The 12,545-nt window shown below is 37.1% G+C and overlaps 1 protein-coding gene across 1 annotated transcript; it reads left to right on the top strand.

Moving 5' to 3' along the window:
* The first annotated feature begins 60 nt into the window (after positions 1–60).
* On the top strand, positions 61–12,545 carry TMEM267 (transmembrane protein 267). Its single transcript, XM_068176175.1, has 4 exons — positions 61–175; positions 2,202–2,391; positions 3,901–4,288; positions 10,334–12,545. Exons 3-4 carry the CDS (start codon positions 3,965–3,967, stop codon positions 10,667–10,669), a joined length of 660 nt encoding a protein of 219 aa, XP_068032276.1. The 5' UTR covers positions 61–175; positions 2,202–2,391; positions 3,901–3,964; the 3' UTR covers positions 10,670–12,545.

Genomic DNA, 12,545 nt, shown 5'->3' with positions numbered 1-12,545 from the left:
GGAGGAGAGGAGGCGGCTCCGGCTCCCAGCCTGCTCCGCGGCCACGCATGCTTCCTAACCGGCTCCCTGAGGCGCTTCCTGCCCGCTGCCTCAGGGCTTCCCGGCCCGCTCCGGCAGGGATCGGGGCGGCCGAGCCCCATGGGGTGAAGGGCGGATGGCGGCGGCCGCGCTCCAGGTGGGCTCCGGGGCGGGCGGGGCGGGCGGCGGCGGCTCGGGTGCCCCTCACCCCGCCGGGGCCCGCGCCGCCCCTCTGCTCCTGCTGAGCTCGGGTTTCCAGGTTGATTTCCTGACCGGTTTCATTTAGTTTGTTCTTCAGCGTCTTGGTAAAATCCTCCCGCTTCTTTCAGGGCTTTTGCCCTCTCCAACCCCAAAAATGCGTTATAATTATGTGGCCCAAAAATATTTGCTACATCGCCGCAATGATGCATTGTAATTATCTGGCTCAAAAATATTTCGGTGATTACTCCAATAATGTGTTATAATTATCTGACCCAAAAATGCTGGCACTATCAGTTGTTCACAGATAGTGTTAGGCTGGGATCTCCTTTTCCATGAGATTGTATGCTAAAGGTTTGAGCTGGTGCCTTAATTCTGCTTCATGCAGTTTTTAATATATTAATTAACATCCAATATCAAATAACAAGGGGTTTACGAGATTATGGAATTCTAAGGGATCACAAGGCTTTTAACTTCTCGAGTAGAATGCATAATTCTGTTAGTTGGCAGGGTGTTGTTCGGTTGAAGGTTGGACTTGATGATCTCAGATGTCTTGCCCAACCTAATTGATTCTGTGATCCTGTAACCTCGTGCATTAAATTCCTATATGTGTTCACATATCTGATAGCGTCATGCAAAACTGGGGCAGAAATTATGCAGAGCAATATTTCTAAGTGGTAATTTTAGTAATTGGATTTTTATTTTGCTCATACACCATGGCCTCTTAGCTGTTTTCCCAAAAGTGTATTTACAGTTTTGATCTAAATATCTTCTTGTGACAGTAATTTAAAGTGTTAACTGTGTGTTCATAAAAATTACTTGGATAATTTCCTTAAATTAAGCATATCTACAAGATTCCATTTCGAGACTATGGACAGAGATCATACTCAGCGTTTTATCTCATGTAAAAATGTCATGGGAAACCACAACTCAAAGCTGGGTTACTGTATCAGCTGTTGTGTTTTATGTAAAACACACCTAGAACTTCCCTTCAGGATGTTAACTGTACTGACCACACAGAGGTTTATAAGCATTTTTGTGTGAATATTCCCCACTCTTTTGTTTTAGCAAGGACATAAGCTACACAACTGCTTTCTGAGATTTATAGGTTGGAAAAATTGACGCTGTATTGTGATATTTTGTAAAGAGCCTGAAAAGCATCATTTTTCAGGGAGAAAAAAATGTTCTAGTTTTACTTGAAAATTTATAGTTTCAGATTATTTTGGTTGACCAGAGTTTTGCCTTCTCTGGTCTGATTTCCCTCTTGATCTGCAGAATAATTCTGGGAAATTCTGTTGTACCTGGGAATGTGAGTTGATTTTTACACAGGCAGCACTAATTTTTGTCTCAAAAGGAGGCTGAAATAGACAGTTTAAAAAGAATAGTTGGACATAGCTCTTGACTATGGTCAACCTGAAGCCAGTTTTGCATCCTGTTCTTCATTCTGGCTCAAGAAACATGCTAATACTAACTATGGCAAAAGTGTAAGCCTAACACAGAATTGACATCAACCTCTGTCGCTATATGAATTTCTAGATCTGTCTTTATCTATTCCAGGGTCACTAAGTGATGGGGTGGAATTTAAAAAGAGATCCCTGAATGGGACTCAAAAAATGTTTCACGAGGTGGGAATCTTCTAGGCACAAAAAGAAATCTGTGAAAATGGATTGCTCTATCCATTGAAATGCAGTTGTGTAGAAGACTGGAACAGTTGTTTTTTGGACTTTGTGTTTTATTATGTTTTAATTATTAACATGTTCCCTTTTTATTTCTGCTCTTCTCTTGGTTTATGGTCTTTTTTCTGCTTTCTTTTACAGAGCTTCAAAGCTTAGCTGAAGTTGCTTTTATCTCAGTTGTATTTGTTTACAAATTATTTAAATATATGTTTGTTCTTTCTGTATTTTTTTTTTACTGTTGTTTATATTTCATGTATGCTGTTTTGTCTGATATCGGTGCTTGCTGGTGCCTGGTTTGTTTCTATTTAGGATGGAACAAATGGTGTTTGGTATTTCGTGCACTGGACTGGGGAGGCTGGATTCAGAAAGCACAGAGGCTCAACCCTGAGGTATAAACTGTAGACATTTCCTGCTGGAGTAAGGCACCTGCAATGGAAAAAAAAGTGTTCTCCTAGTCGCAGAGGAAGTTTGATTCTGATTACTGGTGTGCATTTTAAAGGTATGTTGCTACACACCCCCTTCACAGATTGGATTCTTACGCAGCCTTTTTGGTAATTTTAAATGAAATCAAATCTGACATGATGGCCATATAGAAGAAACGTTTGTGAAGAGATTGCCATTTTTTTCCTTAAAATTGAATTTATTCAGCAATGTCCTGTGTAGCATAAAGTCACCCACCAGAAAACAGCACTTCCATTGTTTCAGGAAATACTTTGTGTCTACACATTCATTCAGAAGAGGCACAGTCATGGTTAACAGACTCTAAACTTGACCCACTTCTTTTATCTCTGTGCAAAGTGTGTGTATTATTCATGCTTTCTTCTCTTTTACTTTTTTAAATGTTTTCTAAGTAAATTATTCAGTGGGCTTTTTCTTTTTCTACAGACACTACCAGTAGTTCTGTCTTGTAGATAATTCTACAACAGGCAGGCATGTAAATAATCTGGAAGCAACATTTATGTCTTGTGAGATTTATAATATGTTTAAAATCATGAATTGTGTGTCAGCTTAGAAAGTCTGAATACATTCAAAAAGGCCCTTCAGAATAAGAATTTACCTAATAAAGAAGGATTGTCAAGATTTAATATATTGCACAAAAATGGCAAACTCATGGGAAATATCCATTTTTAGGCAGGATATAGGCTTTAAAACTGTGGTCTATCTGTTTAACTTCCCAAAAAGACTAGCATAGCAGCTGGGACAGTTAGCACTTCTCTTGCAAAAAGAGGAGTTATGAAGGTAATGTGGCAGACAATAGATAAGTCCTGAAAGTAACAGCCAACTTCTCTGCTAGAGCACATGCTGAGGAAAAGCTTAGGTGTTTTTGCTCTGTAAGGAGATGGTTTTGATTACTTTGCTTGACTAAATGGTTGTTGTCTTTCTGTTTATTATAAATAATGAAGATATTTTAGTGGGTTTGGTTTCCCTAAGGTATATTCTACGTTCCAGTCTTCAAACTAAACAAGGCATTTCTCAGGAAAGGGTAACAGGGGAATACTACATACATTAGCAAAGAATGTAAATTAAAGGAGTGGTTTGGATTATAGATTGAAAACTGAATTTTAACAGTTGTTTTATAGAGATATCTGGGATTTTGAGCATCAGTCCTAAGAATCCGCCAAACTGAATCTTCTTTTGTTATTACAGTGTTAAGTATTTCATTGGATTAAATAATGTATTTAAGATCAGAAGGAATCTTGAAACACATTCAGTGTATTATCATAGATACGTTTCAAATTATTTTGTAATATTTAAGATTTCAGTAAGTGGAATTAGAGCTCTCCATGTTACTTGTGCTGGTTCTAATTAAAACAGGGCAGGTGTTTTAATTCAGAGCTGTAGTGTTCAAGTCAATAAACTAATTGAAATAAAAAAATTCCCTGGGAGTGTTAAATGCAAGCACTGCATTTGGGGTCTTAGTGCCCAGTTGTAGCTGTGGTAGCAAATGTTTTGTGCAAATGGATTTTCTTTGTTTAATAGTTTTCTTTCTGATCTCTGACATTTACAGAACAACTGACGATACAAAGGACAATGCACAGTGTGTATCCTGATGACATTTTGTGTGCTGCAGCATGGTTCTTGTCATGGCATCTGAGACTGAAAAGGCCCACGCTCTTCTCCAGACTTTCAGCACAGCATCAGTTATTTCCAGTCTAGGTTTGGGGATATTCTGCTTTGTAGCAGACAGACTCCTGCAGTTTTCCTTCATTCAGCAAAATGACTGGCTCCGAGCCTTATCTGATAATGCAGTGCATGGTATACTGGGGATGTGGTCCTGGGCTATAGTGATTGGACTCAGGAAAAAAAGTGACTTCACTGAGGTCACTCTGGCTGGCTTCCTTGCCTCTGTCATTGATGTGGACCACTTCTTTCTTGCTGGATCTCTGTCATTAAAGGTAAGTCCATAGATCAGTAACTTGTTAATTTATCACTGTTTATGTTATTGTTCTTCTACCGTGTCCTAGACAAAAAAAGTTCTATTGATAATTTAATCAAATACATTTCATAGATATACAGAAATTATGTTTTTATGCAGTTGTTACGATTTTAAAAGCCATAAAAATATTTTACATCTAGTGTTCAGTTTCTGCTACTTAGAAAGGAAAAAAAGAGAGTTTCGCGCATGTACATGCTATTTATTCTACATATATCATGTAGTTGCTTTGTTATCCAGCTTAAGGAGTTAAGGAGTGTGCTGCCTTGCACACTTTTGTGGATGAAGTGGATTATTCCACTTCCCTTTACAGTAAGGGTTAGAAATATCTGAAATGTGGGGTAGATATATCAGAAACTTAAATGATAGAGCTTATGTTTGATTTAATTCAGTCATTATGAGTAATACATTGGTTTTAGCCAGCCCTAAATATTTCTCCTATGAGCAAGCTATATGTGAGCTGTCACGTTTAAAAAGGCAGGCTGAGTTGCATTTAAATATAGTTCATTGGAAAAAAACAAACCCAAACCAAAAAAATAGTAGGAAAGCAAGCCTCAGCTTATTAATAAAAGTAAAAAGGTGAATTTGCTCCTGTTAAGCAGTGAATGGATCATCATCTATTTGCAGAACTGCTTTTTAGGACAGAGTTTCTCAATAAGATTAGTTCTACCAGAATATGGTACTTTTTTCCAGTCATTTTCCTCCTCTAGTGTGCTCATAGGGAAAGGGGAAAGGGAAAGGAGGAAGGACAGGGAAGGAAAGGGAGGAAGGGAAAAAGGAAGGGAGGTCCTGTTTTTTATATTCATGTAAGTAAAGAAGAACAATGGTTTACCAGTTTTTAAAAAGTATTTAGGTGACAGCTAAGTGCAAGAGGCAAATATTGCTTTTAGTTGAGATGTAAAAATCAGACTTACAATGCAAAAATAGTTTTTGTTTACATACAGTATCACTATTTATTGTAGAGAAAAGATGCTTGTTATTTGTGCATTTGGTCAGTTTTCCCCTCTTGGCTTTACCAATGCTGAGGAGAAAGGGAAGAATTGGGTCCCTCAACGTGCTGGCCACATTCACAGTGCAGTCCAGGACACCACTGACTACCATGGACAGTCTGACTCCGGCATGTCCTGGTGCCTGGCATCATTCTCCCCTAAGCAATCCCTAGTTCTCCCCTTTTCTGTACTTCTTGTATGTGGAAATGCTGTACAGTTAAAAAACTATGTAAAGAAAAGGAAAGTTAACTTGTTTGATTAATGGGTCATATAGCATTATTACTGAATAACAATATAGAATAGGAGTTAAATCTCTAATTATTCTCATCTGTTTTTTCTTATTTTAAAATCAGTGAATGTAAGTTAATGAATGGCTAGCTATTAGAAAGTATTAAAATTTTATTGCTGCTTTTTCATGCATTTGAGATGATTACCAGTATTTTTCTCAATTGCGACCACTAGATGTCATACTTCACTGATGTCAGTTTGAGAAGTTGACTGTTGAATTGTGTTATGGAATTGGGAGGTGACCTGCCACTTGGTAGTGAGGCAAGGTTAAATATATTTACACCTTCCATGATGGGGAACGTTTTGTAGTCTAGCCTGTCCCTAGTCTGTGAAGTAAATATTTGTAATTTTTTGACTTAATTTCTTCCTGTGTTGTTTTAGTTCCCAAGCAGATAGCAGTTCATTTTCTAACTGCTGATGACAGTTAGATCTAGTTCTCTTGTTCTTTAACTCTTTTTTTTGCAGAAGACAGCTGATTTCTGTGCTCTCCCCCAAAATGTTTTTCAAATCAGAAACACAAAACATTGCAGGTAGAATCATAGCCCTTTTAGTAGCCAAATGTATTTAGCTGAGGTAAAGAGAGGACAAGATGCCGAAAGGCTTTTTCAAAGTGATTTGCCTACCAACTCCTTTTCTTTCCATATATTAACTGGGCTAATAAAGGAAATAATCTGGTATAGGTCTCTTGACTCTTAGAGCAAAAGCATCATTAAAACTTGTAAAGCCAGTATGCTTTGCAAAGACTCTCTTCTCAACTAAATAACTTAAAAACAAAAACTTAAGGAAAGAAATTTACGTTTTCTAAATTTCATACTATTTATGTCCTGACCTATGTATTCCATTTTTGCCTAAATTACCTCTAAAGGGTCCAGTCCCAAACCATGAGTAGTATTTTAGGTGAGACTTCATTTGAGGTAAATGCTGTAGTTTAATTCCTTTCAATGGCACAAATGTACAATGCTTCTGTCCTATAAAAAAGAATAATAATCTGTTGCAGGTTTTGTCTTCTTACAGTGCCATCAGAGTCCCTTTGGTTTGTGATGTAGCGTAATCCCCATTAACTTTTCTTCTGTGTGCTATCTGGCCAGCTAGATCTGATTGCAATATGTAATTTTTCTTTCGTTGGCTTAATATGATGTGCCTGTCAGTTTCTTGGCATAATTTCAAGCTGTCACCTGTATAATTTATTACTTCATGGGATACTTTTTACTACATATTTGGTAGTTACAATCCCATTCTTTGTATTTAAATTGCATGGTTGAGAGTAACTGCTTTAAGAGACTAACATGTTTACTGCTTTTGCAACACATTACTAAATAACTAATAAATTAATAAGTCTAATTAACCAACCACACCACTATTACTAATTTGTACCTATAGTATATTTCATATTACTGTACACAATCACCTATAAAGCTCTTGATTATCACTTTTAAATCTGATGACGAGTTATTTTTTCTGGAGTAACCTTTCTATGCAGCACAAGGAAGTGCTGCCTTCTACCTCCAGTTGTTACCTTCACACTACTCTAGTCACCTACTTCTGTTCCTGCTGACACCACTCAGCGTTTGGATTGTTTGGCCATTGGTCTGTTTTTCATGGTCATCATTATTTTTCTGCAGTATTCAGGGTAAATCGTCACCTGTGGCATTTGTATATTTGCTCTGATAAATACTTGTGTACCAAGTACCATGTGATCTGACCTTTTGCCCACATTATTTTTGCAACAAGTATGAAGTCTACAATGACTCCACTATTTGAAATTTGTAGTTCTTTGTGCTCCATGTAGTTTTTACTGTGCACACAAGTATAGAAGCACCTGTTTCACTGACTACTCCAAAGGTGGTAGTTCCTGCAGCCTGTTGTCAGTCAGGAGTGCGGGTATGACATGATGGGCTGCTCCCGGACTCCACCAGGATTGTAGCCCTGACACTCATGTTGCGGAACAGACATGCAGAAATTGTTGTCTTGGTGCAAAAGACTCACCAAATTCTAGAAGTGTAGAACATGCAGTCGTTGGCAAACATACATAACACTGCTGGGAAATGTGCTGCCTCTGACTGACCTGTGCTGTACAGGAGCGTTTCTGGAACTAGAGAATAAGCTTTGCACAAGCACAATTGATGTAGCATTGAATATGTTACTATATTGTTAATATTACTACTATATATTACATTGAATATGTTACTATGAACTAAAGACTTCAGGTTTGTGAAGTACCACAGAATATCAGTGAGGGAGCATCTGTTGTTACATAACATCCATGGTGTCACCATGAGCATTAAAGCAGATAATTTGCATGGGTTCTTCTGCATGCAATTATTGTCTCCTGTCTCCAGCTGCTAATTGTAGTGAGAGAGGCTGGAGGAGCAGCAACTGCAAGATGATCTTGCATGTGATTGAATATGTAGGCAAATGGAAAAGGTCATTTGCAAATAAATTCTATTTGCAACTTTTTCCAGGAAGTTTAACGTGGAAAAGGCTTGTTTTTTTTGGTATTTTGCAGTGGGTTTTTTTGTTTGTTGTTGTTGTTTCTTTGGGGTTTTTTTGGGGTTTTTTTTTGTTTGTTTGTTTGTTTTGTTTTTTCGGGTTTTTTTTTTAAGATCTGGTGCTTTCTGAAGGCAAACAAGTTTGCCTGTTAGGAGAAAGAGAGTATAGCAGCTTATATTAGCAAACAGAACTACCTGTCTGTCTTCAGGGCTTGGCAGCTCAAGGATGTAAGTTCTTTTAGTCACAGAATGTAAAAGAGGAAACAGACTGTTCTCTCAGACCTTGAGCAACAGTATATCAGAAGCTTGATGGCTGTACTGCAGTTACAGAATAGGACTTTGTCTTGCTGAAATTGAATACTCAGGTTTGCTATATGAACAACCCTGCCATCTGAAATTTATATGGAAAGAATTTAAGCATCACCTTGGCACCAATACCAATAAACTGAGTACATTAGTAACATTAAAATTTTCCTTACTCACTGTGTTGCTGTTGGCATCTAATCTAAACAGCCAGAGGGAAAAGACTAATTTGGACTTTACTACTGTTTTTTTTTCAAAGTGCAGAAATAGAGGCCAGTCAATAGATTATCTGCCGAAACATACTACTATTCAGGTTTTTTGAGAATTAAGCTAGTATCTACTTTTGAGCCTCTTGTTGACAGTAACGAAACTTGGATTCTTTGTAAGGCAGGTGATAAACAGTTTCACCATCACAAGATTTTTCTACCTTAATCCGTGAACAATCTGCTTGTGTGAAACAGATATGAAGTTAAAGAAAATACAGCTTTTGCTTCAATTTAAAGGAATTGGGTCCACAACATTAGAGTTAAAAATTGTTGCGTTTGTGAGCTTTTAAATCCCATTATCTGATCAGGAGTCACAGACAATCGTGTGGTGGGAAGCTAATAGAACAAAGCTTTCTGCAAGCCTTTTAAGGTTGGCTGTGGTTTAAAGCATAAGCTGTTGTATTTCAAGGTAGTCCATAACTTCCCATCTCTACTCAGTTAATAAACTGGCTAAGGCTACATCAAAGTTTCCTTGCAGAGAAGATTGTGTTCCATGCAGTTATCTAAATTATGCATGAACGTGATGAACCTATTCCAGAGTCCCACTGCCCTGCCCTCTTGCTGTTGAATCCTGCAAAGATTAACACATTTGAAGAATGAACAGGTTAGAGATACTTTGTTTGCTTTCTGCAGTAGGTGCAGTGAGGGATGTGTCCAACCCAGGAAAAATACGCTGTTACCTTACATCTCTGGGGCCTTGTTACAGGTTTTCTGAGTGTCCCACAGTGATGAATTGAGCCAGTGAATAACACATCAGCACTTCCGTAGACCTTCTGGTAGTGTGCTGTTGTTTCTCCTGTGTTTACAGACACAATAATCTATTTATTTGTCAAATAGAAATCCAAAATGTTATTTCAGTTTTTTTAAAGTGTTTGAATTTGTGCTGTTGCTACTGAGTACACCCACAGAATGCCTTCTCTAATTAAATAGACATTATCACTCTTAAAATGGCTAAATCTAATCTCACTAGCTAGACATTCACCTTATTAAAACCAAATATCAGGCTTTGAACTGAGTTACTGTTAAACAAGTTGTTGATGCAAAAATCCCGGTCACTAATGTTTCAAATCTTGGTATGAACTTTGTTTTGCCTGTCTATGAAGAATACTGTCTCAAGATGATCAAAATACATGTAACTTTACTTATATTTTTGTCCTATTGAAAATTATTTTTGTGTTTTAAACACTGTGCAACTAAACAACTTTACAGTTTACAACTGTAGTAAAATAGAGGATGTATTTTTGGGAGTAAATGCCATTAAAGCACATGATTTATTTCAAGTAAAACATATTAAATATTTCAAGTGTATTGCATGGTTGTTTTCCTTTTAATTGTCTTGAAATTAAATACATATAATCAGTGCAGCAGATTATACAAGTTCCTGTGTACCACCTGACTATGTGACAAATAGGATTCCTCATCCCTCTCCCTCCCTGTTTTGCTGATGATAGTACTTAGTAAGATGCATGATTCATATCATACGATAGAGACTGGGCAGCACACACCTCTCATGCCTAAAATTGGCTTTAAATTAATTGCAATGGAAAGGAACAGTTTGTTTTTCTTTCTGCTTCCACTTAGCCACCTGACAATGCACCTGTAAACACTCAAGAAACATTTCTTCTCTTGTCACAGTTGTAGCAATTGGCTGTAATATTTTTCTCTTCTGCAGGCTGCTCTGACTCTTCCACGGAGACCACTTCTTCATTGTTCTACTGTGATTCCTGTGGTGGCTCTAACATTAAAGTTAATCATGCAGCTTTTCAGGCTTAAGGACTCATGGTGCTTTCTTCCATGGATGTTGTTCATATCCTGGACTTCTCATCATGTCCGTGATGGGATTCGTCATGGCCTCTGGATCTGCCCGTTTGGAAAAACTCCTCCCTTGCCGTATTGGTTGTATGTGGCAATTACAGCATCTTTACCTCATCTATGTTCATTTATTATGTATTTAACGGGCACTAGAGAATTAATGTCCATAAAACATGGAATCCGCATTGATGTATAGGAATAATGACATTTAAAGGTGGTTTGTGCTAGCACTTGAAATAACCTGCCTGTCTGTCACTGAAGGGTTTCCTTGTGTTTCCTGTACCTTCTGAATTAGGCATTTTAAGGTTGTGGAGCCAATTACAGCTCTTGTGTCAATTCCTTGTGGTCATAGAACCTATTTAATGAATGATAATAATTTTATATCTGTACATTTCCCTTGTACAGTGTGTGGTCTTCCATGATAGTTCATGCATAGTGAGCTGATTATAAAGCACTTAGTTCCTCTCTGTTGTAATTACATTACATTTTACTGTTATGGTGCCCTTTATTTGATCACCGTTCAATTTGGATTTGTTGTCTGCCTCTGGAGTATACATTTCATCCAGATAGTATTTTTATAGCACTTTAAAATGTGAAGTTCTATATAAATGCTAGGTATTATTGAGGATTTAATAGTGTATGGCAATTCTAAAAAAAATCCCTCTGTTAGCCTTTCAAATTTATTAATATGTTAGGACTCCTGCTGGTCTCTTGTATTCAACCATTTTAAAAGAAATACCGCCTGTATTTCACACTGTCTATCCACACCTCTTTGAACCTGTAATCTCAGAGTATTTTCCTAAATTCTACATCCCCCTGTAGTTGCATGGTACTAAATTTGCAGATAATTACTAGCTTCAAAATGAGAAAAGAGTAGACGGTTTGGTTATAGTATTATGGTGTGTTGGCCAAATTGTTTAATTTTTAAAAATACACTAATTATGAATACTGTTTAATTTGGAACCAAGGAATTTTAGTAAATATTTAAGAATTATGTGAAGATTCAGGGAGGCACAAGAAAATAAAAATTGCTTGTAACACAGGTTTGTTTAAAGACGCTACTACTCAGTAAAGCATTTTCCATTAAGTGCAATATCATCCTCATAAGTGTAAAATAAAATGCATTATTATTATACAGAAATATAAATTTCCTCATAAAGAAGATCCATAAGGAAAAGTGTTATTATGCTGCAGTTTATGAGGTAGTAATTTGCACTATGGACTATTCAGTTTTCATTTATAGACATCTCTCAGAAAGAGTCCCAAATTAAAAGTTGCCTGGTCTTGTCTAACTAGACAAGACTGTCTAGACTTGTGTAGTTTATGATGTACAAGCTGAGAATGTCTGTTGATAATTTTTAAATTTTTTATTCACTGCCCATTAAAGAGATGGGGCCTTAACTACTCCAGCTTGTGATGAATAGCTGTCAAAGGGGATCATTTTTATGGAACTGCATGTATAAGGTAGCATGTGTTTAACTTAGGTTACCAAGGGGTGTAAGGGTTTACATGACATGTACATTTACATTATTAAATGTATACTAGAATAAAGTTTAAAAAAATTATTAAATGGCATGCCTGTCGTAATGAATACCAGAAACTTTCTGTGGCTGCAGAATACTTAAGGGTCTTTGCAGCACTCTATGCTAATCACAGAAAATGTTGCACCTCTTTTAAAATGTGTCTTTGCACCAAAAGAATAGTCCTGGTCCTGTCTGTTCTTCATGTTAGAAACATATGCCAATGCAAACTTGCCTGATAGTACAGTGGGCCTGTCTAGCCTTTATTATAAAATTAATGAAAGTTTTCTTTGTTGGAAAGAAAATTGGAAGAGCAAAACATTCCTTTGAGGGTTATACTCATGCTGTGGATTTCTGTCCTTTAGAGTTTTCCAGAAATAACATAAGAAATGTCTTGCTTTAGAGCCCTCAGATCAAAACTGGTTTTCATTCAAAGGCATGATGGTTTACTAGAGGAGCATTGCTCATTCATTTACTTATATTCTGTATGTTAAACTGCAGGCTATGAAATGCCAATAATGAATAAATTTTGTGCAAGGGGTGAACACTGAA

This window comes from Anomalospiza imberbis, chromosome Z (genome assembly GCF_031753505.1).
Source record: "Anomalospiza imberbis isolate Cuckoo-Finch-1a 21T00152 chromosome Z, ASM3175350v1, whole genome shotgun sequence".
Taxonomy (NCBI): domain Eukaryota; kingdom Metazoa; phylum Chordata; class Aves; order Passeriformes; family Viduidae; genus Anomalospiza; species Anomalospiza imberbis.
The sequence above is the reverse complement of the archived record's forward strand: the minus strand, read 5'-3'. Positions and strand labels throughout refer to the sequence as shown.

Excerpts from the sequence above, each read along its gene's own strand:
- TMEM267 (XM_068176175.1), top strand. The coding sequence starts at position 3,965 with ATGGTTCTTGTCATGGCATCTGAGACTGAAAAGGCCCACGCTCTTCTC. Across the intron at positions 4,289-10,333 it reads CTGGATCTCTGTCATTAAAG|GCTGCTCTGACTCTTCCACG; the intron begins GTAAGTCCATAG and ends TCTCTTCTGCAG.